The 27,204-nt window shown below is 42.9% G+C and overlaps 1 protein-coding gene across 2 annotated transcripts in view; it reads right to left on the reverse strand.

Moving 5' to 3' along the window:
- Positions 1 to 27,204, reverse strand: part of CENPP (centromere protein P) — a 306,566-nt gene that overhangs the window by 1,557 nt on the left and 277,805 nt on the right. For both annotated transcript variants that reach the window (XM_053920608.1, XM_024580770.3), the window contains one exon: positions 3,584 to 3,663. In XM_053920608.1, the coding sequence (XP_053776583.1) occupies positions 3,584 to 3,663 (80 nt within the window). The remainder of the gene's footprint in view (positions 1 to 3,583; positions 3,664 to 27,204) is intronic.

A 27,204-nucleotide genomic window follows, 5' to 3' on the forward strand; every position in this document is an offset into this window, starting at 1 on the left:
GTCAGGGGAAGAAACTGGTGGGTTCCCAGCCAGTTTCTCCTATAGGACCTGCACATGGACTTACTGAGACTCATTCCCACTGAATTGAGCACGGGGGAAGCAGCTTGAAAGGTACCAGGGGCATATGGGGAGAAACTGAAGAGTCTGGAATCATGGCGAGAGCTGGGGGACAGCTTTCTCCAAGAAAAAACTGCTGGCAGAGGCCATGGCTCCTCTTCTGAGCCTTTCCCTCACAAAGCCACAGAGTGTGGTGGGCACCATATGTGAGACTCCATCAACCTGGCTAACACTGCTTGTCCTACCCTGGTGATGCTCTGATATTCCGTCCCACCAAACTCAAAATGGTTAACGATACCTTTTCCATAAAAATGACTTATCTTGCACATGCTTCTGATCTTCATAAATCCTCAAGCAAGCAGCAGCTGGCCTTAGTGAGTCCTTGTACCTTCCTAAGTGGCCTCAGGCCTGGCACAGTAGCAGCCTGCCCTCACTAGGGCACAAAAAGCAGCCAGCTGCGGATTGCTTTATAGCTTACGCCAAGTGGCCCCAGACAAAACGCAAGTGTGCACCAGGGCCCTGCTGAAGTAAGCTCTGCTCTGTGGACTGGGCTGCTGCTCCATGGAGGGCAGAGGTTTGTGGTCACTGGTGACAGCCGGCCCTTGCAGCTGACTCGCCTGGGTAAGTCCCTTCCATTGACCTGCCAACAGCAGTCAAGCCTCAACTACAAGAGGAGGGTGTACTCAGACCACATGCAGTGCACACCTCAAGTACCCAGCTTGGGTGATAGGGGAGGCTGTGCCACTGGAGCCCACAGGACACCTACTACATCAGGCCGTGATAGGGGAGGCTGTGCCACTGGAGCCCACAGGACACCTACTACATCAGGCCATGCTACCACACCAGGGAAATGTAGCAGCTCTACTTAATACATAGAAACAAACACAGAGAGGCTGTCAAAATGAGGAGACAAAGGAATATGGACCAAATGAAAGAACAGAACTCCCAAAAAAGAACTAAACAAAATGGAGACAAGCAATCTACTAGATGCAGAGTTCAAAACACTAGTGGTAAGGATGCTCAAGGAACTTAGTAAGTACCTCCACAGCAAAAAAAAAAAAAAAAAAAAAAGGTCTAGTCAGAAATGAAGGGTACACTAATTGAAATAAAGAACAATTTACAGGGAATCAATAGTAGAGTTGATGAAGCTGAGAATCAAATCAATGGTTTGGAACGTAAAGAAGCAAAAAACAACTAACCAGAACAGCAAGAAGGAAAAGAATGAAAAAAATAAAAAAAGAGTATAAGGACTCTCTGGGACAACATCAAGTGTGCCAACATTTGTATCACAGAGGTGCCAGGAAAAGAGAGAGTTAAAAATTAGAAATCTATTCGAAAAAATAATGACAGGCAACTTCCCTACCTAGGTGAAAGAAACAGACATAAAAGTCCAGGAAGCAAAGAGAGTCTCAATCAAGATGACACAAAGAGGCCCACACTGAGACGCATCATAATCAAGATGCCAAAGGTTAAAGACAGAGAGAATCTCAAAAGCAGCGATAGAAAAACAGGTAGTACTCTACAAGGGAGTTCCCATAAGACTGTCAACTGATTTCTCAAAAGAAACTTTGCAGGCTAGAAGGGATTGGCAAGGAATAGTCAAAGTCATGAAAAGCAAGGACCCACACCCAAGATTACTCTACCCAGCAAAACTATCATTTAGAATCCAAGGGCAGATAGCTTCCCAGACCAGAAAAAGCTAAAGGAGTTCATCATCACCAAAGCAAGTAGTATATGACATGTTAAAGGATCTTCTTTAAGAAGAAGAAGATCAAAACTATGAATAATATAATAGCAATAGATACATATCTATCAACTCAATCTAAAAGCCAAACAAGCCAAACAGAAACAGAACCTAGATACAGCCAGATGGATTGAGTGATTTGAGAGAATAGGTGAAAAGGTGAAGAGATTAAAAAGCACAAATTGGTAGTTACAGAATAGTCATGGTGATGTAAAGTACAAAATAGAATCAGAGATAAGGAAATAAAGAACAAATGACAGTAACCAGAGGGGGTGGGGATAAGGGGGAAGACTTGTCAAGGAACATGTATAAAGGACACATGGACAAAGCCAAAGGCAGATAGAATCGAAGGTGTGATGTGGGGATGGGTGGGGTGGGGATTTGTTTGGGGGAAAATGAAGACAATTATACACACACATATATGTTTGTTTAAATAAACCCGATTATTCTAGGTAGGGCAAAGATATATATGTGTGTGTGTATATAAATGAAATGGAGAAGCCAAAGAACTTACATACATGACCCATGGAAATGAACAAAGGTATGGGGATTGCCTGAGAAGGGGGGAGGTGCTGGGTAGAGGGGGGCAATGGGGGAAAAATTGGGACAACTGTAACAGCACAATCAATAAAATATAATTTTACAAAAGAATCAACCAATAGATATGTAAATATGTTGAACAACAAATCTGTCTCTCTCAAAAAAAAGTGAACTCTCTGCAGTGGAAAGAAGACAGACACCCACCCAGGCAGGAGCTCTGTTCTCCTGCAACCACACTGGGCCTGTGGTCAGCTGACCCTGTTCCTAAAGACATCCACCCACAGATGAAGAGTATGTGCGGGTGGTTAATCATGAATACGTGTTCATCATCAAGAACACACAGGAAAATGGAAACAAAGACCTACTAATTTTTAGCGTGACAGTACAAGTGAAGTACATGATGTAGAGTAACAGGAACTTAAAATTTCCTATGGGAACTATAAAGTGATAAACTACTTTGCATAGAATTTGGCAGTAACAGAAAGCTGAATCTACCCTATGACTCAGGAATTGCATTTCTAGGCATATGCCCAAGAGAAGCTTGTTGATGAATAACCCAAATGCCCAACATCTGAAGAATACAGAAATGCAACACACACACACACACACACACACCTAGTAGAATATTAGCACTGAAAATGAATGGTCTACAGCTATAGGTGCCACCCGAGGTGCATTTTGGAAATGTTTTATTACTAAAAGGCAAGTCTCAGAAGCCTACATAATTATGACACCAGTTTAAGGCTTGAAAACAAACCAAACATGTGTAGGCACTCCTGTGCAAGTTATCGAAGTACATTTACGCACACATTCACAGGTGTCCGTGACAGCAGAGAATAGACCCCATCCCTCCATACTTCCCTCAGCACTTGATGCTTCCTGAACTTTTCTGAAATAAGTTGAAAACAGCTCCACCACTTCCAGGCCTCCCCTCCTTTGTCCCCTACGGGCCCCTGAAGTGAGACCAGCACCTTCTGGACTTTTGCTCACCCACAACTGTGCAGACATTTACTGTCCCTACATTCCATTCCTCCCTCACCCAGCAAGGCCCTCTTCCTATTATCTCACTCCCAGTTGCATATCTGTTGTGGTTCCACAGACATTTCTCAACACGTCAGGTAGTGTACATTTGTCCTCTACTAATTATAATCCTTGTTTTAATGGGAAATCACCATCTGATTGCTGGGAAGGGACTTCCCCAAGCAAGGAGGGTCCAGGATGCCATGGGGCACTTGCACTCACCCTGGCTGGCTGGTGCTCCGGATCCCCATGTAGCTGGAGGAGGCCCCCTCCAAGAGGTGCACAGCCTCTGGGTACTTTTCCTGTGGAGAAAAGAAAACTTATTATTTTTTAAATCATTCTTTATATTTCAACTATAGTTGACAACAATACCATATTAGTTTCAGGTGTACATCCCAGTGATTAGACATTATATAACTTACTAAGTGATCACCCGAAAAATCTCATACCCATCTGACTCCATACATAGTTATTAGAATACTATTGACTGTATTCCCTATCCTGCACTTTACATCCCCATGACTATTCTGTAATTGCCAATTTGTACTTCTTAATCCCTTTACCTTCGTTGCTCCCAATTCCCCTCCTACTTGGCAACTGTCAAAATGTTTTCTGTATCTATGAATCTTTCTGTTCTGCTCTGCTTGTCTTGTTTTTCAGATTCAATTGTTGGTATGTATTTATTGTCATTTTATGGTTCATATTTTGTAGCTTCTTAAAGAAGACCCTTTAACATTTCATACATATACTGGTTTGGTGGTGATGAACTCCTTTAGCTTTTTTTTTCTGTGGATAGCTCTTTATACGCCATTCAATTCTAAATGATAGCTTTGCTGGGTAATATGGGTTAGGCAGATCCTTGCTTTTCATCACTGAATATTTCTTGTCAGTCCCTTCTAGCCTGCAAAGTTTGGAAAAAATCAGCTGACAGTCTTATGGGAGCTTCCTTGTAGGTTACTAACTGCTTTTTCTCTTGATGCTTTTAAGATTCACTCTTTGTCTTTAACCTTTGGCATTTTGATTATGTGTCTTGGTGGGGCCTCTTCGTATTCATCTGCTTAAAGACTCTCTGCCCTTCTTGGACTTTGTATGTTTATTTCCTTTGCCAAGGTAGGGAAGCTTTCTGTCATTATTTTTTCAAACAGGTTGTCAATTTCTTTCTCTCTTCTACTTCGGGCTCCCCCATGATGCAAATGTTGGTACAGATGAAGTTGTCCCGAAGGCTCCTTACACTGTCCTTTTATTTTTTGGATTCTTTTTTCTTCTAGCTATTCCGAGTGGCATTTTTTTGCTTCCTTATATTGCAAATCACTTATTTGGTTCTCGGCTTCGTCCACTCTACTATTGATTCCCTGTAAATTGTTCTTCATTCCAATTAGTTTATCCTTTATTTTTGACTGGGTCTTTTTTATGAGGACTGGGTTGTTGTCCTCATTCATTTCCTTGAGCATCCTTACAACCAGTGTTTTGAACTCTGCATCTAGTAGATTGCTTGTCTCCATTTTGTTTAGTTCTTTTTTGGGAGTTCTGTTCTTTCATTTGGTCCATATTCCTTTGTCTCCTCATTTTGACAGCCTCTCTGTGTTTGTTTCTATGTATTAAGTAGAGCTGCTACATTTCCCTGGTGTGGTAGCATGGCCTGATGTAGTAGGTGTCCTGTGGGCTCCAGTGGCACAGCCTCCCCTATCACCCAAGCTGGGTACTTGAGGTGTGCACTGCATGTGGTCTGAGTACACCCTCCTCTTGTAGATGAGGCTTAACTGCTGTTGGCACATCCAGGATCAGCCACCGCCTGTGTCCAGGGCCATGTAGCATAAGCTACAAAGCAACTTGCAGATGGCTTCTTCTTGTGCTAGGCTTGTAGATGCCCAGATGAGGCTAAGCTGTGAATGAAGGCCAGCTGCTACTGGTACCAGACTTTGGGCCACTTAACGAGATGTATAAGGCTTGCTGGGGCCGGATGATGCTTGTTTCTGAGGTTTTAGGGAAGTGTGAGGCCGTGAGCCAAGACATCCTTTGGTATGGAAAAGCCACAAAAACAGCTTGGGTAGGCCTCAGTAAGTCATCAGGATGGGGCAAAGAGTGTGACTCAGGTTCATGGAGACTCCGATACTGTGCCCACCAGTCAGCTCTGTAGGTGGAGGACTCATCAGAGAGTGGCCTCTTTGATGGCCTCTGCCAGCACTTCTGTCTGGGAGAAAGCTGCCCCTCAGTTCTCACCCTGATGCCAGACAATTCGTTTCCTCCCTGTGTGCTTCTGGTGGCTTTCAAGCTACTGCCCTGGTGTTGGAGCTCAGAGGGGGTGAGTCCCAGTAAGTCTGTGCATGGGTCCTTTAATAAGAGGAACACCTGGAACTCCAGAAGCCTCTGTCTCCCTCAGCCTCAATCCTGACTGGTTTTTACAGCCAGAAGTTATGGGAACTTGTCTTTGTGGCACTGGAACCTTGGGCTGGGGAGGTGGGTATGGAGCTGGGACCCCTTGCTCCTTAGGGGGAACCTTTGATGCCGAGATATCCCTCCCAATTTCTATCTACCACATTTGGGTGTGGGACCAGCCTGTTCCACATCTCCAGCCCTCCTACCAGTCTCAATGTAGCTTCTTTAATTCCCTAGTTGTAGGATTTTCATTTAGCCAGATTTTAGGCAGTTCTGAATGTTTGTTATGTAGCTCAGTTGCAATTTTGATATGGTTGTGGGAGGATGCAAAAAACCCACATTCACCTATGTCACCATCTTGACCAGAAGCCCCCTTATTTATTTTTTTCCCACAGAGCAATTTGTAGGGCACAGGCATATGACTGGAAAGAAGTGAGAAACCCTTTTGAGGTGTTCTCACATTCCCTGAAAGTCTAAGTTCCTGATATGCCAGTCACTTGTTCAGCACACAGCATCATGGTGCCCTGGCCACGGCCACCCATACTCCTGCCTTCAGTGCTCAATGGCACTGCTATTCTAGATCTTTCCACTGCAGCAAGATCCCCTAGCTGCCCCACTATCAAATCCCCAATGTTAACATGTTACAGAACAAGTTCATTCTGATTTTACCAGTTTGTGCATGCAAGGTCCTGCAGCATTTGGCTGTCCAGCCTCCTTAAGTCCCCTCAGGCTTGAGGCAGCCTCTCTGTCCTTGAGGAGGCCAGTCAGGCATGCTGTGTAGTGTCCCTTAGGACAGAGTCTAGCTGACTCACCCAGGTGATTCTGACCCTGATAACTGAGGTGAGATGTTGCATGCCAGCTTCCTCACTGTAAAGCAGCTAACTGTTAGCATTCAGTTTTAAATGCCTTTCAAATTAACACCTGTGGGCTAGCCTCCACCACACTGGGTGGCTCCTGCACTGTATGTCCTCACACTTGCCACCACATCATCCTGGCCTGCTTGTCAATAACTGTGGGCGAACGACTCTCCTGCATAATACAGGGCTACCCAGAGCCTACCATTAACCTGGTCATCTCCCCTCATGCACAGTTCTGGCTATCCTGGAAAATGGGGTTTTGGGGAGCAGGCTCTGCAAAAAGTTGGCCTTGTGATGAGACTGTGTCCCATTTAAGAGTCAAAAGTATACTCTCTAAGCCAGGGAAATGAAGTGGAATTTCACAAAGTTCTAGGCTTGCAAACTCTAAGGTAGAGTTGGCTTTCCCCCCATGTAATGCAATAATTCTGGAAAAATCTCTACTTCCTACTATTCACAGTAGATCCAGTGCAGGGCAAATGTAGGTTTACAGTTGTATGAGAAACACAGAGTTTATTCTTGTACTATTATTTATTAATTATTGTATTGTTTTCTACACAAAAAACTGTAAATCTACTTTGTCTCACCCTGTATATCAGAACTGACACCACAACTTTTTATTTTACTATTTTAAAAAAGATTTTATTTATTTATTTTTAGAGAGAGGGGGAAGAGGGAGAGAGAGGGCGACAAACACTGATGTGTGACAGAAACATCGATTTGTTGCCTCTCGCCTGCCCCCCAACTGGGAACCTGGCCCATGACACAGTACCTTGACTGGGAATTGAACTGTTGACATTTTGGTTTGCGGGAGGATGCCTAACCCACTGAGCCACACCAGTCAGGGCCTGACACCTTAAATTAGACTTGACTTGCAGGCATTAACACAATGAAGTTTTGCAGGGATCTGAACAGAGTGTTCCCCATGGTCAGAGTTACATGCCTTTTTGTCTGCTCTTGTGAGAATGGATTGTGGGTTGGGGGTGATATAAGAGAGACTATTAAAGTAGGCTCCATAGTGAGACTTTGAGTTCATAGGATCAGATTTTGAAAGACACATTTGTCTGTTCTCACAACTCTTGCAGAAACAGACACCTGGGCTGATGCTAAAGTCAGATGCAAGCCCCACTATGTTCCAAACCCAAACCTGGCCACTGTGGCAACTCCAACCATCAAGCAAGGACAGTGATGTGAAGCCAGCCCCGAGGTGAGGGGCAGAGCTAAACTGTGGGTGTGCAGAACCTGTGGGCTTCAGAGGATGGGCCTTCCTGGGGCTACAGGTATTTGGTGGCCTGAATCAGTTCTGTCAGCTGAGGTCTGGTGGGGACAAAGATGGGTCACAGCTTTTCAAGGACTAGCCCATGTATTAGTGAGCTTGTTCCCAGTGAGTGAGACCAGTGCTCCCAGATTCCTGTGTGTGAAAGATGCTGACGGGCCAAGAATAGGTCCAAACACCAAGCTATTCTGACCAAATGCTGGGTGGGCCTGGTTTAAGCTTACAGACCATTTCTAATTTCAGCAAAACAGTTTTTATTGGGAAATTTATACCTCAGTGTTTTAAATGGAAAGTGCTGGTTGGTTTTTAAACCTCAAGCTCTTCTAAATGAGTAACAACTGTATAAAGAATGCGGAGGAGAACATGTGGACGTGGCTGTGTCACCTCCAGGCTGAAGCACTACAGCATGTGGCCTGAGCTGGCTCCAGCATGGGGCCTAGGACAGCATACACTGGCCGCAGGCCTGACCTCCGAGCAGACCTCACAGCCTCTCCAGGCCTTACCCCCAACCCCCATGAGCAAAAGGAGGGTTTAGATTAGAAGCTTTCACTAGGAAATAAATTGTACTCCCTTTAGTTTCTTTTTTTAAACACCAAAAGTAGAAATGCTGACATTAGGAAAAGGTCAGGCATTCAGTATGTGTTTCTAGAGAGCCTTCGCGAGGACTATGTGGTCAGTTTTCCTTCACACAAGTGAATGATATTACCCTGTTTGTCCAGCTCCATTCACTTGCCTGGTGACCCCAAATATGTTCAGGGCACAACCACAGAAAGGAAGAAAGCAGCTAATGGCTGAGGAGCACCCAAACATAAAGAGCGGGTCTCATCAATAGAAATGCATGGGTGGCTTTTAGGGGAAGACAGAAAGTTGTGAAAAATGATACAACTCTAAATGCAGAGTGGGCTTCGGGTTACTTAATATAAGATTAGCACATATCATACTGGCTGGGTGGCTCAGTTGGTTGGAGTGCTTGCCAGTACACCAAAAGGCTGTGGATTTGATCTTCAGTCAGGGTGTGTATGGGAGGCAACCAATCGATGTTTCTCTCTCACATTGATGTTTCTCCCTCTCTCTTCCTCTCTCTCTAAAATCAATAAATGTATCCTTGGGTAAGGATTAAAAAAAAAGACATCTCAACAGCAATCGAAAGTTTTACATATTACTGTAGTTGATAGTCATAACAAATAACTGAATCATCAAGAAAGGGTTAACATGGATATACACTGATAAGGCAGAGATCTGGCCAATATGTTTTAGATACTTTCCATGAAAAAGAGCTGCGCACACACACGAAAAGTTTAACTGGAAAATTATCAGCCTAATCTGGAAAGCACCTCAGGTATTTCACATTCTGCCACCAACGAAGCTGAGGCCCAGGTGTGTGCATAAGGGGTGTGCACAGGAGGCCTGTGCCCCTAGTGTCACAGGGAAGACCAGGAAGAAAGTTCCTGATATGAGTGATTTGCACATTGTGGGCTCATCAGGCTTCCACAGGAAGCTTGTTCTAAGCAGTGATTCAAAATAGATGTTTATTCAGCTGCTGGCCATATGCTTGGAGTTTTCATCCAAAAACTTTCCTGGTGTTTATGATAGAAAAATGGTGGCTGTGAGAATAACAGCAATCTAATATCTAGTCCCAGTTTTGAGCCTGAGACGCACTTTCAGTTGGAATGTCTGCTGGATGCTGCTCCAAAGGGAACAAAATTTTTAACAGAGCTTTAGAGAAAACCAGGCTTGTGTGCATTATCAGTCACTAAGTCCCAAGACGAATGACCAGACCAACCTCCACCCTCTTCATTGTTAAACAAATGGGAAAACTTGAATCCTGAGTTTAATACCTTTGAGTGCCCACAGATATGTTAATTCATCTTGACTTTTTTAAAAGATCATATATATTTTATTTTTAGACAGAGCAGAAAGGAGGGACAGAGGGAAAGAAGCGTCAATGTGTGGTTGCCTCTCACATGCCCCCTACTGGGGATCTGGCCTGCAACCCAGGCATGTGCCTGGACTGGGTATCGAATCGGCGACTCTGTGGTTTGCAAGCCTGAGCCACACAAGCCAGGGCTCATCTTGATTTTAATATTTTTTTTCCAAAGACTATGGCTGGCTGATTCAAAGATTTTTTTTTTAAATAGGATATAATTCACATTACAAAAGTCACTCCCTTAAAGTGTATAAGTAGGTTTTAGAATATTCACAAGGTTATGTAACCAACACCACTTTCTAAATTCAGAACATTTTCATCACCCCGTAAAGAATCCCTGTACCCTTTAGCTACTAACCATTAATCCCCTCACCCCCACCCAGCCATAAGCAACCAGTAATCTACTTCTGTCTCTATAGATCTCCCTATTTTACACATTTCATATGAATGGCATCAATCTCACAGTACTTGGTCTTTTGTGACTGGCTTCTTTCCCTCAGCATGTTTTCAAGGCTCTTCCATGTAGCAGCAGGTGTGTCAGCACTTCATTCCCTGACATTTCACTGTATGTTTATTGATAAGCTCTGGGACACTTGGGTGGTTTCTACTTTTTGACTATTGGGAATAAGGCTGTGAACATATGTATACAAGTTTTTACACGGGCATGTTTTTATTTCTCTTGGTTATACACCTAGGAGTTAAATTGCTAGTCATATAACTCCATGTAACTACTAGAGGAACTGTGAAATTCTTTTCCAAAGCAGCTGTACCATTTTTAGAATTCCATCAGTAGGGTATGAGGGTTCTGATTTCTCTCCTTGCCAACCCTTATTTTTCTTTAAAAAAAAATTGTGAGGTAGTATCTCACTGTGATTTTGACTTGTGTTTCCCTAATGGCCAATGATGTTGAACATCTTTACATGTGCTTATTAACCATTTGTACTCCTTTGAAGAAATGTCTATTCAGATCCTTTGCCTATTTTGTAATTGGGTTATTTTCCTGTTTATTATTGAGTTGTAATGGTTCTTTATATATTCCAGGTATACATCACTCATCAGACATATGGTTTCCTTTCCTTTAAAAAAATTTTTTTATTTATTGGCGTGGGGGGAGTGTTAGAGGGTAAATGCAGACAACTGTAGTTGAACAACAATAAAATAATTTAAAATTTTTTTTTATTTATTGATTTGAGAAAGAGAGAGAGAGAGAGAAACATCCATTTGGTGTTACACTTATTGATGCACTCATTGGTTGCTTCTTGTATGTGCCCTGGCCAGGGACTGAACTCATAACCATGGTGCATTGGGACGATGCTCTAACCAAGTGAGTACCTGACCAAGGCCAGATATATGGTTTTCTAAAATATTCTTCCATTCTGTGGATTGTCTTTTTACTTCCTAAATGGTATCACTTGTTTAAAGTTTTTAATTTTGGTGAAGATCAATTTATCTATTTTTGTTCTTATTTGTTTGTGCTTTTGGGGTCATAGCTAAAAATAATTAATCCAAAGTCACAGAAATATACACCTATGTTTTCTCCTAAGAGTTTGTATTTTTATATTTTAAAATTGGGTCTTTGATCCATTTTGAGTTAATTTTTGTATATGGTATGAAGTAGGGGTCCAACTTCATTCTTTTAACTGTAACTATCCAGTTGTTCAAGTACCAGTTGTTGAAAGACTGTTCCCTCCCTCATTTGTCTTGGGTGCAGTCACATTTTAATAACATTTTGTAGTTGGAAGACAGCCTGGTCCAGAGATAATGTGAGATCAGTGAGGTCACACAATGGGACAAAACTCATCCCAGACTTCTCAACAAATGATGCTGGGACAATTGGATATTTATATGTAGAAAAATGAACCTCAATGTTTACCTCATAACATACACAAAAATTTACTCAAGATTAATCATAAATATAAATGTTAGAGATAAAAATATAAAACATCTCAAAGAAAATTTCAGAAAAAACACCTTTGTAATCCTGGGTTAGCCAAAGATCTTTCAAATACAACACAAAAAAATCAGAATGCGTTAAAAAATAAATTGGATAATTGATGAATTGAATTTGTCATAATTAGAAACCACTGCTCTTAAAGGCCATTGTTAAGAAAATGAAAACTGCCAGCCTCAGACTAAGTGAAAATATTGGTAAAAACTTGTATCCAGAATACATAAAGAACATTTTATAACTCAGTAATAACAAACAACCCAATTTTAAATAATGGTAAAAAAAAAAAAAGGATTTAATGGTCAAATAAGAGATATGGACGGGAAAAGAATATCACCAATTGTTAGGGAAATGCAAATAAAACCACAATGAGATACCACCACAAAGCTACCAGAATGGCTAATATCAAAAAGACTAACAATGCCATGTTTTGGTGAAGGTGTGGAGCAACTGGACCAATTATACATTGCTGGTGGGAGTTAGATAAACCATAAATCTGGCGGCTTCTTATAAAGTTAGACATACACTCACCATGTGATCAAGCAGTCCCATTCCTAAGTATTTACCCAAGAAAAATGAAAATGTATGTTCATACAAAGATTTGCATGCAACTGCTCATTACTAAGTAGAGACTTAGTAATGACCCCAAACTAGAGACTGTGAGTGATCCTTTCTCCCCTAGTGGGTGTGGAAACAATGAGTGCTATCCATACAATGGGATGATGTTCAGCAATATTATCCACACAAAAATATGGACAAACCTCAGAAGCAATGTGCCCAGTGAAAGAAGCCAGACACAAAAGACCACACACACTGTATGATTCCAGTTATAAGATTCTAGAAAAGAACAGACCAGGAGTCATTAGGGAAAAAGACTGACTGCAAATACATCTGTCAGAACTCAGCAAACACTACAGTTAAAAAGGTATACTTTATTATATTTAAATTAGGCCTCAATAAACCTGACTTTAAAGAGAGCCCACGCCCCTGACTCATAGCTTGTTCCTACAAGGAATGCTCCTCCCTTCTCACAGACTAGAGCAGCCCTGCTCTTCCGGGTGAACAGCAGTCTTTGCACAGGCTACTTTGTGCCGAGCATTGCTCTGGAAGTGCGGATCTAGTGGTGAGGAACACATAGATATGTAGTGGTGAGTGCTGGGAGGTGAGTGGTCAGGGTGCCTCCTTGGGTAAGTGACACTCAAGTTCAGATGTGAATGATGGGAAGACAAGGGGGTGAGGGGATTCCTGGCAGAGTACCAACAGCACAGAGGCAGCCCTCAGCGGGAACAAGCTGGCTTGCTGAGACTGCACAAAGCAATACCAAGGGGTATATGGAAAATTTTACAGATGAAGAGGGGAGGTGGTAAGGCCAGGGCATGCACGCTCATATGCCAGCACCCACAGGTGGTCTTACTTGCATTCTGAAAGGATCATGCTGACTGCCATATGGAGAGTAGAGGAGGTAAGGTGGGCAAAGCAAGGGGGCCTGTGGCCAGGACTGACAGATAGTGGCCTAGTTATCACAGCAGTATGTGTCCCAGAGGAAGAAAGGACAGGGCTTGCTGGATGTGGGGATGTGGAAGACTCAGGGTATAGGAGACAGTGCTGGTGAGGAAAGATGGTGTGGTAGGAAGACGTGGGGCTCTTGGCACCAGGTCAGTCTGTGAAGGAAGTGCCCAGGGTGTGGCAGGGATCCCAGGTGATGCTCTGGGAGGAAGGAGTCAGTGACCCTGTAGCTCTGTCAGCTCTGTCATGGGGTGCAGGGCCTTGTCCTGGATTCCAGTGGGTGAAGAACCTAAGAAGAGGAGATGAGACCCAGGGCCAGGCAGTTTCCCAGGAACCTTGCTGCCAAAAGAGGCAGAGAACTGGTATGAGTTGGCAGCAGGGGTGTGAGGTGTTACACCCACGTGGGCTGACCAGAATCCAGGAAAGAGGATGCAGGAAGCCAATTGTCAATCATCACAGCACAGGGACAGACGGGGTGGCACCAGCAGAGCATAAAAGGTTTGTAGATCAAGTTCCACAAAATGGAGGTGACCCTGAGGCCCTGTTGCCCCTGAGGCCTGGCTCAGGGCACAAGTCTAAACCTAAGTCACGGCACTAGAGAAAACAGGATCTGCTCTGTCTCCTGTGGCCCTTGTTAACGTTTTCGAACACTCCCCTCAGGTAGGGTGCTCCCTGCTTGCAAGGCACTGAACACCCCCAGTCTATGGACTGTTTCCCTTTAATAAAAAGGATATCCAACTCATTACTAAATACCATATTTTTCAGACTATAAGACGCACCCCCCCCAAATTTGGGAGGAAAATGGGGGTGCGTCTTATAGTCCAAATGTAGCTTACCTGGCTTGCTAGGGGCTGGGGGGAGGAACTGGGGCGGTGATGGAGCGGAGCCACAGGAGGCAGGAGCAGGGCTGCAGCTGCAGGAAGTCAGAGGCAGCAGGAGTGGGGCGATGCTGCGGGCCCTGGGCTGGGAGGAGGGTGTGTCCTGGTGGTGCGAAACAAGGGAGGCAGGAGCTGAGTCCCCGCTGCGGCATTACTATAGTGCTAGGGAGGAGGGTACAGGAGGTGCAGGCATGTTAGGAGAAGAAAGCCTGTGGCGCCGGTACATGCCTACATCACGTGACTGGTGTGTCTCCCATTAACATAACATAGGCAAATTCCACTGCAGGGTCACCTTTCAATGTGGCCCTGCAGCTGTTGCAAAACTACAACTCCCATCATGCTTGGACAGGTTGGGATGATGGGAGCTGTAATTTGGCAACAGCTGCAGAGCCACACAGGTTGTGCAAAACTGCTGTCCCCATACAAGAGTGTTGTACAACCTGTGGCCCTCTGGCAGCAGATCCCCCCATAACAGTGTCAGCAATGCCTTAGACGGCTCTGAAGATGACATCCTCTGTGAACAGAGTGAAGACAGTGATACTAGTGGTTCTGAGGAGCTGAGCTTCATAAATGTGGACAGTAGTGACAAGGAGTTCTTGGGGTTGGTTCCCTGATGATTAGAGGAGTTTCGTACTTAAAGCTTAAAGTCAGTAATAATGGTTGTTAAATGCTGCTGTTGGGTTCTGTTTACATTTACATTGGTGAAATATTGTTATTAATATTTTACCACATTTTTTGCTTCAAATTTTTTTTCCTATTTTCCTCCTTTAAAACCTAGGTGCGTCTTATGGTCCAGTGCATCTTATAGTCCAAAAAATACAGTAGTATTATTTCTGTCATTTGACACAGCACACAGACTCCAAAGAGCTGGGTGCAGGAAGAGGAAGTGAGAGGCTGCCCACCTACAGCCCAGGAATGGCCCACAGCAGCTCCATGTGGGGTGGGTCAGAGGGAGACTGGGGGTCCACTGGAAGAAGGCAAATGATGTCCTTGGTGTTAGGAAGAAACTGGGCACCTGCCTGTGCTGCACTAGCACCCCAGAATTCTGAGATGAGTGTTCCAATTGACACCAATGTCAGAAGGCTTAGAAATGCCTACGACATCCACACTTAGCAGCACAGCGATCTGCTGTCATTTTGGAAGATGAAACTAACAAATATTAAGTGGTTCCTCTGTGCCGGACTTGGGTGCAGTCTCTTTCTTTACACCATTTTAGACCATATGGTCGCAGATGCCATGTAATAATCATGCTTCTATGTATGGTTCTGGGGGCTCCAGGGTGGCAGCTGTTCTGCTGGGTGGGCCTTCTGTGACCTCCCCATGTGCTTACCCACAATCACGACACCCACTGCCACTTGTTTCTAGTGCCAGCTGCAGACACACCCTCACCCCTGGACACTCAGTGGGTGTTTTCCCAAATGGGGCCATCTTCCTGCTTTACCAAAACGTAGGCATCCCAAGCAGAAAATGCCCCTTTTGAATGTCCTCAGCTCCTCAGTGTGCCCACTGCAGGACCCTTGCCCCCATCTGCCCTGCTTCCAGGCTCAGCAATGTGGACTGTGCAGACCTCTCAGGCTGTGCATGGGCCTCAGTCCACTTCTGCTATGCCAGGAGTACACAGAAATGCTGCTTCAGTCATCCTTTTCCCTCTGTAATTGGTGTTTACCAAGGGGACATCCTGAGACTAGGCTATTGTTTGGTTCCTTGCTGTCTGTGCATTCACAACATAATGGCCACCAAAGGGTGAGTGTCCTTCATTCCCTCCACATTAGTGAGTGACTTTCCATCAGAAGAATAAGCCTCCTCTTCTGCTCTGTTAAGTTTGCATCCGTGTTGACTCACAGGATACTACTTTATTCAATGGAAGTCAGCATTTCTCCTAGGAGTGAAGTGTCATGGCCCCTAGGGCTATAGTGCTTCCAGGCCCTCTCAGGGGAAGGAGCTTAGAAAGATGGTGGTGTGACACTTGCACCAGCACACATACTGTGGCCCTTCCCGCATTCTCCTGTGCATATATATTTAAAAAAACCAATGGGCATGAGACCACCCCAATACCTCAATCTATGACCCAGAGTCCTCTAGCCTTCATCCTCAATGAATTTACTGGATGGGCCAATTTACAATCTCCCAGAAGTCCCCCACACTGGCACCTCTGTGAGGGAAGAGACAACACGTACAACATATAACAACGTACAACAGCACCGCAGGCACTCATGGCATTCACTGAAAAAGTTTCCTGGGTAAGTGCTGACTAGGGCATCCCCTTGGCCAGAGGAAGGGCTATGGCTGTAAGGAGGGTCTCAGTCTGTGATCAGCTATCACAGGGAAGGGATGGCTATTCTAGGAGAATTTTGAAGAGGAAATCCTTCACGTCATCACAACTGTCTGAATAACAGAACCACTGGCTGCAGCATCAACCAGAAGAGGTGGAAGCTTCTCATTTCAGCCAAGTGTACTCATGACACACCAACCAAGTGAAATTTTAACAAAACCCCTCAAACTACAGGACTGGATAACAGAAGCTCTACTTTTAAGTTTTGATTACACAGACGACAAGAAGACTCTGTGTGGACTTTATTTTCACCAGTTTTCCTAGACCATGTGGTTAAAGTAAACATCCCATGCAGTAAGATGAAGTGCTATGCTGTGGAATTACCTCTTGGAAACCACACTACCCCGACTTTCCTGGACGTGATCCTAGGGATGAGACACAAACAGACATAATTCCACACATGTCTGCACACGAGAAGTTTTGGTTGGTAAAAATAAGACACAGCAGCAGCTTGCTAGGGTGGGGGCAGAGACCAGACTCATGGGTGGGTTAACAAAGTATCCCCAACCTCTCTTAGATACAGGCTCCTGGAGGCCTGTCCCACAGGAACCGTGCAAGAAATGATTGGGAAATGTTCAGTATCTCTGTTAGGGATTTCTGATCCAGAGGGAGATAAAAACCAAATGTGTCCTAAAGGTTGCTAAGTAAAACAAACAACCAGAAAACCTGTACTCCAAGCCCATGGTGGCTCATAAACCCGAGAAAGGCAGCAGGCCATTACAGCACTGACTGTGGATCACACACAAACCTCTGGGTGTGACTTGTGGGCGTTTTCTGGTATCATGTCCCAGGAACCCCCAAGGGCCTATCCACATATTTTCCACTGCCCCAACCCAGCGTGTGGCCTTCTCTGGCACCTTCTTCACCCCCGAGTCACTCCAGAACAGACCAACCACTTTGTTCCATCCTCCCTTCACCCCCTTTTTCTTGTTTTATGAGACTTGGGAAGAACCAGAGGATCTCAGGGACCCACTTTATTGGAAATATATTCCACTAGCATTTTTAAAGTGAAGACTTCAGGGGCTCCAACTAACAGAAAGTTCCATATGAACAGTTGCTGTGCCACTAGCAAGAGAAAGCACTGGGGCCAGGATAGCAAACTTCAGCTACTCCCGATTCTGTGGCCCTGAATGGTCTAGTGAATGTTCAGTATATTAAACTAAACAGAAATTCCTCAAAAACCCTCAGTTACTTATTTTATAAGTGCATGTTTAAATTTTATTTGTCACTTGTCTGTAATCTTTGGTACTAATAGCAATTTCTATTCCAGGAGACACAGCTTGTTCTGAGTTGGCCTATCACAGAGAATGCCCTATCTTTTGACTTTATTACAAGTGAACCTGTTCAGTGGCAAGACCAATACTGCCTTTTCCAGTGTCAGCACAACACTCTCCAAAACCCCTGAATAAAGTCAGGATGTGTTACTTCTCCATCTAATATCTCCATCCTGGCACAATCCCTACTCATAGACAGTCTGTTACCGTAGTCAGTCAGAGCACCAGGGGAATCTCCACCCATTTCCCATCCACCAAGATGGCACAGGGGGAGGTCCTTATGCCAAGCACACAGAGAGCTAGAAATATGACTGGATAGAGCCCCCAGAACACCAAAAGCTAGAAAGATAACTGTATTAAGAAAAAAGGTCCTCCCCTCCCTATCCCTATAAGAACTTCAGGCCTGAGCAGAAAGAGGAGATGGTTTTTGAGACTAGAGTCCATCATTCTCACAGGTTGCATGACACCTGAATAAAACCTCTTTCCTTTTGCACCAGCACCTGCCTCACAAGTTTGGCTTTCGTGATGGTAGGTAAACACCCCCCACTTCCAACCCCCCATTTTTGTTCAGTAACATGTCCACAGTGAGTTTTCCCATGGGATTCCTCTACCTTTTGCTGGGCTGATTACTGAAAGCAGCTCCGAGGAGTAGGGATGACAGAGGTGGGGTGGGCATGAACTTCTGTCCTCATCCATTCCTTCCCAATCCCAGGGATCCATGGGAAGAGTGAGAGTAATCCCTGCCTTGGCCAGCCCAAACCAGGCAGGCAGAAAACCATGTGACTCTCCAACACACCACATACTTGGAACTCCTCCTCAGACACTTTTTAAAAAGCCCTCCAGAGCGAGCAGCGCAGCAAGGAGTTGCTCATAGGAGAGATCACAACATGAAATACAGCCTTGTCTAGAAAATGGAATTGAAAGAAGGTACAGGGGGATGTGGGGATCAAAGAAAGGAATAAACATTACAAATATAAGTCTTCTACACCTTACAGTTTCAGAACGAGAAGGGGAAAATCAGGCAAGCAAATTCAGTCACATGTACAGTGAAGGGACACATGCCCTGCAGTCAATATGAAGGCAAATGCAATTAAATCACCCCATTCAGATAAATCAACTTCCGGTCAAGAGGGAGATGTAGGTAAACATGCCTCACCTCCTCATACAACTACAGCAAGAATTACAACTAGACTAAAAAACAAATATCACCCAGAACTGTCAGAAAATCAAACTGTATGGAAGTTCAACAACAATGGATTTAGAGAAGCCACATTCCTCCAGAAAGCTGAAGGAGCAGAGATGCAGGGATGGGCAGAGAGGTGAGGAGAGGCATGGAGATGTGGAATGGGCAGTCCTACATCCACTGGTGGTAGATAAAAATCAGGAGGGATACTTCTGGAGCAAGGGATCCCAGCCCCAGACCAGACCACCAAGCCCAGGGTTCCAGTGCCAGGAAGATAAGTCCTCATAACTTCCAGCTGTAAAAACCAGTCAGGGATGGTGCAGCAGAAGAAACTGTGGGATTCTCAAGAGACTCCTCCTAAAGGGCCTGCAGAAATGTTCAGTATCTCTGTTAGGGATTTCTGATCCAGAGGGAGATAAAAAACAAATGTGTCCTAAAGGTTGCTAATTCTTGCTGTAGTTGTATCATGAAGATACAACACTTCTGGGATTCAGCACCAGGGCAACAGCTTAAAGGGCACCAGTGGCATAAGGGGAGAAACTGAAGTCAATGTTTCCTGAGTGACTAGAAACAGCTCCCTCCCAGGCAAAAATCCAGAGGCCAGGCAGCAGCACTGTCCCCTCTCCAAGCCCTCCCCCACACAGAGCCACAGAGTGGTGGCACAGGTTGTCCCACCCTGGAGATACTTAAGGCACCACACCATACAACTTACAGGCTGCACTTTCCACAATAGGAAATTGAGTAGGCCATGCTACTAAGACAGGGAGTCAAAATGTAACACACAGAAACAAACACAGGGAGGCTGCCAAAATGAGGAGACAAAGAAATATGGCCCAAATGAAATAGAACAAAACTCCAGAAAAAGAACAAAATGAAATGGAGATAAGGAACATATAAGATGCACAGTTCAAAACACTGGTGATCAGGATGCTCCAGGAACTCACTGGGTAATTTGAAATTAAAAAAAAAAAAAAAAAAAAACCCAGGCAGAAATGAAGTTTACATTAAGTGAAAAAAATCTACAGGGAATCAACAGTGGAGAGAATGAAGCCAAGAATAAAATCAACAATTTGAAACACATGGAAGAAAAAAGCATTCAATCAGAACAGCAAGAAGAAGAAAAAAAAAAAAAAACAAGGACAGGCTAAGGAGCCTCTGGGACATCTCTACATGTAGCAATATCTGAATCAAAGGGGTGCCAGAAGGAGAAGAAGAAGAGCAACAAATTAAAACTTATTTGAAAAAAAATAATGAAAGAAGACTTCCCTAATATGGTGAAGGAACTAGACATACAAGTCCAGGAAGCACAGATAGTCCGAAAGAAGGTGGACCTGAACAGGACCACACCAAGACGCATCATAATTAAAATGCCAAAGGGTAGAAATAAAGAGAGAATCTTAAAAGCAGCAAGAGAAAAGCAAATAGTTACCTTCAAAAGAGTTCTCATAAGACTCTCAGCTGATTTCTCAAAAGAAATTTTGCAGGCTAGAAGGGACTGGCAAGAAGTATTCAAAGTGATGAAAAGGAAGACCTACAACCTACATTACTCTATCCAGCAAAGCTATCATTTAGAATTGAAGGGCAGATAAAGTGTTTCTCAGACAAGGTAATAACTAAAGGAGTTCATCATTACCAAGCCATTATTATGAAAGGCTGAAGGGAATTATATAAGAAAAATAAGATCAAAATGATGAACATTAAAATGGTAATAAATTCAGAACTATCAATAACTGAATCTAAATAACAAACTAAGCAAACAAGCAGAAGAGGAACAGAATCACAGATATGGAGGTCATTTGCAGGGTTTTCAGTTGGGAGGTGGAATGGAGAGAATGGGAGAAAAGGTGTAGGGATTGAGAAGCACAAATTGGTAAGTACCAAACAGATGATAAGACGGGGATGTTAAGAACAGTATAGGAAATGGAGAAGTCAAAGAACTTATATGCATGGCCCTTGGACATGAACTAAGGGGGGGATTGTTGAAGGGAATGGGGGTATTAGGATGGGAGGGGCAAAGGGAGAAAATTGGGACATCTAAAATAGCATAATCAATAAAATATATTTTAAAAAACTCACACCAATCAGATGACAAGACAAGAAACATAACATCGGGGTGGGGAGGAGGCTGAAAGTCCTAGCAGTAGTTCTGTTTTTAAGAGTGTCATTCTAAGGTAATCGGGTAGCAACTGTGTGCTTTTAAAAAGTAGTTCTGTTCCCTCTTAGACTAATTGAAAAGGTTTGAGCCAAACTGATTTCTTTTAAGAGTCAGAAATATAATTAAGAAGCTGACTAAATATAGACATATAAACATAATAATCAATGCTAGAAACTCTTCAGAGGTAAATTCACAACTTACTCTTCATACAGTTATTAGTATGTAATTATGCAAGCAAAATAGCAGATGATGAAAGTAATATTCCAGATATTACTGGCAATTTTATCATTACTTTGGTTGGGTGTCAAATCTGTGGCCCATGGGCCTCATGCAGCCCAGGATGGCTATGAATGCAGCCCAACACAAAATCATTAATTTACTTAAAACATTATGAGATTTTTTTGTTTTCATTAGTGTGTCTGTATTTAATGTGTGGCCAAAGACAACTCATCTTCCAGTGTGGCCCAGCGACACCAAAAGGTTGGACATCCCTGGTTCTCATTAGTTTGTAAATCTCAAAGGACTCTTGTCCAAAACATTGAAACTGGTTACAATTTTAATTTATTATGGTCTCATTTACAGTTTTTTCATGGAATCACAGACTCTAACTTACAAGGTCTTATGTTTCTTTTTTTAAAAGACAAATCATATACACACTACCACATACAACCTTTACAGGCCCTATGCCGTTGAAATGCATTAGTTCACTCAACCCTCACAGCACCTGAATAAATCATTGGTATAATCATTTAAATGAAATTGAGGCTGGAAAAATTAAGACACTTGCTCAAGATTGCACATATAAGTTGATTGGCAATCATATTCCAAATCCTGAGCTTGTGAACATTCTACCATATAACATTTCTAAATTAAATGGTCAAGTGTTATTAAAATCTACTTGCAACATAATTCATGTTGGCAACTGATTTTGATGGTAGCCACAAAAACATTTTTCTTGGGAAACATAACTGCTCCTAAAAGTTTGTTCATACTTTCCACATCCTGTGCCAGACATGAATAAGACCTAAGTCCCCAAGTGTAAAGGGCTCTTGATATAGTCCAAAAAATTGCTGTGCCTTTAAAAAAAAATTAAAAGTCCTTGGTTTTCTCTCCTGTCTGGAGATGCCTATCTTTTTCCTGCTCTCAGGGTGGGGACAGACTGACTCTATATAGACTTTTCACTAACTCTTCCCTTGACCAAAGCCCTACTTTCAGAGGTTCCACAAAACAAATCAGCTTCCTTCAAGGTTTGGGTCTCAGGGTTCTCTGGTTTCTTCACCAAATACCACACTTACACCTGCTTCCTGGGTTCTGGTACATTAACATATTGTGGCTTTCCTCCCTGCCATTCTTAGCCATATGTGCTGGTGTCTTTTAAAAACCTTGCTATTGTCATTTCAAAAAGACTTTGGCAGGGTGCCCAAAAAATGGCTGTGTGTTTCAATATTCCATTTTTAAGGCCTGTCATGTTCAATATTTTAAATTTTTCCTCATACTTGATGAATAGTTTGGATATAGAAGTCAAGTTTAAATAACATTTAAATTACATTTTTATCTACAGAGCTAATGATATATATTCAAACTTGCACTCTAGAGTCTTATGGTAGTTACATGCCTTCCATTTTTAAAAATGGGATGCAAATGAATGAAACATCAAGTTAATGCACGTCCTTAAGAATGGAGCAAACTCCCACCTCTGGGGCAAAATAATCCACATGAATGAAATTGTAAGTGGTTAAAATTTTGCATTACATCAAAAGTTGATGGTTAAGGAAAAATAAAATAAAACGAATACTGGGCAAGAGAATTAAAATGTGGGGTGGGGGGAACAAGCCTTGGTGAAATAGTCCAAAAGACAGTAATAGTTTATACTATTTGCAAAATAGTTCTAGCTTTGCCAGAACTTTGCATATTGAAGCACAGGACATCTTTATGAGGTGGGAATACAAAATTATGTCCGTTTTAAAAATAAGAGAAAACATACACCTAAAACTAATACAAAATAATATTGAATGTAAACTGTAATTGAAAAAATTCAAAAATAAGAAAAACAAGGGTCAGAGACATGCAAAGTTGCTCCAATGACCCAGAGCCCAAAGGGACCCTAATGCTTTTCTTGAAGCAAATTTCAGGCAGCCCATGGTCCAGCTCAAACCTGATCAGAGTGGAACGAGGTCAGAGTGAATTCACCCTGAAACCAATTAACCTTATGCTTCAGGAAGCCTCTGTGCATGGGCTGCATAAGACCCTCTATTAAATTTTTTAAAACTTTATTTTTTAGAGAGCTTTAGATTGACAGAAAAATTGGGAAGATAGTACAGAGTTCCCATATTATTATTAACATCAGACACTGGTGTGGAATATTTTTTTTAAAAAGATTTTATGTATTTATTTTTACACAAGGGAAGGGAAGGAGAAAGAGGGAGAGAAACATCAATGTGTGGTTGCCTCTCATGCCCCTTACTGGGGACCTGGCCCACACCCCAGGCATGTGCCCTGACTGGGAATTGAACTGGCAACCCTTTGGTTCACAGCCCATGCTCAATCCACTGAGCTATACCAGCCAGGGCAAGTGAGGAATTTATAGCTTTGTACAATCACAATTACAGTAGTAATAGTTGTATTGAAGATTTCAAATGCACAAAAAATGGAAAAATTATAATTTTCACAGGCCTGTGAGCAATCTACTGAGCTACATCAGTCCAGGGCAGTATATCTGTCATAATTAATGAACCAATATTGGTGCCCCACTTTTATTCATTTTTTACATTTTATTTTTATACTTTTTACAGACAGGGGAAGGGAGGGAAAAAGAGAAGGAGAGAAACATTGATCGGCTGCCTCTTGTACCTGGTGACCTTTTGGTTTGTAGGACAAAGCCCAACCCACTGAGCCACAGCAGTCAGGACAGTGCCTCACTATTATAACTAAATTCTATACTTTATTCAGCCTTCCTTAGTTTTTACTTAATGTCCTTTTTCTATTTTAGGATTCCCACCCAGGATCCCACATGACATTTGAGATTAGTGGGAAAGGTAGGAAAATTTACCTAGATGCTTATTCTATGTAATCTCCTTTATGTCCTGCCATAGGTCGAAACATCATACTTAAGTGTCTTAATAAGAGGCTCCAATTTTTCACTTAAAGAATCTTAAGGGAAAATGCACAGTTGTTCTTTGGGTCCTGGAATAACACATGTTGTTGTCTGGCCACAAACCACGTAACTACCCACACCACAGCCCCAACCCCACTGTCACTACAGGCCTCTACTGTTGATGGGGGGGGGGGGGCAGCTGATCCCGGGCTTAACTTGAGACTCAAATCAGACACCACGACAGTAGCAAACACTGAAAATGCTTGCATTTATTCATTTCTCTACAGACTGTCTATGAATTGGCAAAACAGATCTTATAACAATTCACAGGTTTAGCGTATCTGTTCTGCAGAGCAGTGACAATAAAATGCATTGTGTACGGATGCTCTAGGGTTTGGTAGAAAGAACATCATCTGTTTTGTTTCCCCTAATGTTCCTGGATAAGACTAGCAATTTGAAAAACTGTTGATACGAAGGTATCTGAAATACTGTTTTGGGGACCAGTCTCTATGCCTTTTCTTGGGTCTTGATTAATAGACAAGGGCAGATTTGTCAATAGGTAGTTTTTGGATTTTTTTCCCCTGTTGTACATGAGTCTGATTACTTTTCTGCGTGCTCTGAAAGATGTTTTCAGTGCAGTCCCATCCTTCTGATATTTCAAAATGTAGAAAGGCTTAAAGTTTTCTAAAAATATGGAGATTTTACTGTCAACTCATTGGCTCATTTACACAAAAGTTCAATTGCTTAACACTTCTCTGTCCTGAAAATACAGTCTATATGATTTTGTTCAACTAGAATTAGTTGTATCATGATTGAAATAAATGAGCCACAGCTGCAGCTTATCAATCCTTGTTACATGAACATGTTTTGCTGTAAAGACATTTGCATGTCTGTGAGTTTTCTACTTATCTTTTGTAATATCCTTCTATTAAGAATTCAGCTAACCTTTTAAGTTTCAATAATATTTGAAGAAACATACTAATTTCCAGAGGCCAAGGCTGACCAAAGAAATGAAAAAAGCCTGCATAGTTCTTAGCTTTATTTGGGAACAGAGAGCCGTTGCTAAGCGCTGGAGAGGTACACCGGCCCCAGACCCCAGCGGTTTGCACAACAACTGTCCAAAGTGGACTGTGCAGCTGGCAACCAGAGGATCTGGAAACAGCCAACAACATCAAGTTGTCCACCTTTTATTTTTTAATTTTTATTTATTTAAAAATGTTTATTGATTTTAGAGAGAGAGAGGAAGAGAGAGGGAGGGAGAGAGAGAAAAAAAGAGACAGGGAGGGAAGAGAGAAACATCAATGTGAGAGAAAAACATCAACTGGCTTCCCATATGCACCTGGACCAGGGTTGAACCCGCAACCTAGCTATGTGTCATGACCACAATCAAACCTGCAATCTCTCCCTCAGTGCACAAGAAGATGCTCCAGCCAACGGAGCCACACTGCCTGGGGTAGGCAAACTGTCCATGTTTTTAAAAAAAGACAAAATGAGAATTCTGGCCAAGATGGCAGCATTGGTAGACATGCTTCGCCTCCTCTCACAACCATAAAAAGGTTCACAACTAACCTCAAAACAAAATACAACCAAAACTGCCAGATAATTGAACTGCATGGAAGTGTGACAATCAAGGATTTAAAGAAGAACTATTCATCCAGACAGGCAGGAGGGGCAGAGATGGGGAGCTGGGACGGGGAGGATGTGGTGTGCTGGAAGTGAGGCAGTGGCAGCAGTCAGTGGAATGGGTGGTCCCACATGTGGCAGATAAAAACCAGGAGGGACACCTTGGCAGCAAGATCCCAGCCCCAGGCCAGACTGCACAGCCTAGGGTTCCAGGGCTGGGATAATAAAGGCTCATAACTTCTGGCTGTAAAAACCAGTGGGAGTTGGGGAGTTGGGGTGGCAGAATAAACTGCTGGTCTCTCAGGAGACTCTGTTTAAAGGACCCGCATGGCCCTAGAATGTACACAAACCCATCCACTCTGGGTTCAGCACCAGGGCAGCAGCTAGAAGGGGGCTAGTCACATATGGGAAGTGAGGGAACTGACTGGAAATAGGGTGAGAGCCAAGCAAGTGGCATTGTTCCCTCTCTGACCCCTTCCCCACATACAGCTCCACAAAGCATCTAAGCAGGTTGCCCCACCCTGAATGCCTAAGGCTCTGCCCCTTACAACGAAATCGGAGTCCCAAAGATGGAGTCGAAGCAGCTCTACCTAATACACAGAAACAAATGCAGGGAGGCTGCCAAATTAAGAAGACAAAGGAATATAGCCCAAATGAAAGAACAGAACAAAACTCCAGAAAAAGAACTAAGCAAAATGGAGATAGCCAACCTATCAGACGCAGAGTTCAAAACACTGGTGATAAAGATGCTTAGAAATCTCACTGAGTGCAGCAAATGCATAAGGGAAGAAATGAAGAGTACATTAAGTGAAATAAAGAAAAATTTACAGGGAACTAATACTGAAGGGAAGGAAGTTGAGGTTCAAACTAATGATTTAGAACACAGGAAAGAAACAGTCAACCAGTACAGAATGAAGAAATAAGAATTCCAAAAAATGGTCTGGCTTCGTTGGTTAGAATGTCATACTGTAACTCAAAAGTTGAGGGTTCAATTCTTGGTCAGGGCAAATACCTAGATGGTGGGTTCAATCCCAGGTCTGGGTGTATATGATACCCTTTCCAGGCACATTCCCTGTCTAGGCGCTGCTGGGAAGCAACTAATCAATGACTCTTTCTCACATTGATGTTTCTTTCTCTGCCTTCTCCTTAAAACCAATGAAAAAATTTCCTCAGGTGAGGATAAAATTTTTTTAAAAAAATTTAAGAAAGATAAAACAGCCAAAGGACAGATTCCAATTTCCTAAATGTCAAACTTCAACCTCGACAAATAAAGATGACACACTTTTAAAAATAAAATAGCTGTGAGCACAGTATTTATACATTTGTAACACAAGAAAAGGTTCTTTACTTACAAGTGTCATAAGCAATGAATACTAATCAGATGTCTTTTACTGCCTCTTGTAAAACAAGAAAATTC

Source organism: Desmodus rotundus, chromosome 3 (genome assembly GCF_022682495.2).
Source record: "Desmodus rotundus isolate HL8 chromosome 3, HLdesRot8A.1, whole genome shotgun sequence".
NCBI classification, from domain to species: domain Eukaryota; kingdom Metazoa; phylum Chordata; class Mammalia; order Chiroptera; family Phyllostomidae; genus Desmodus; species Desmodus rotundus.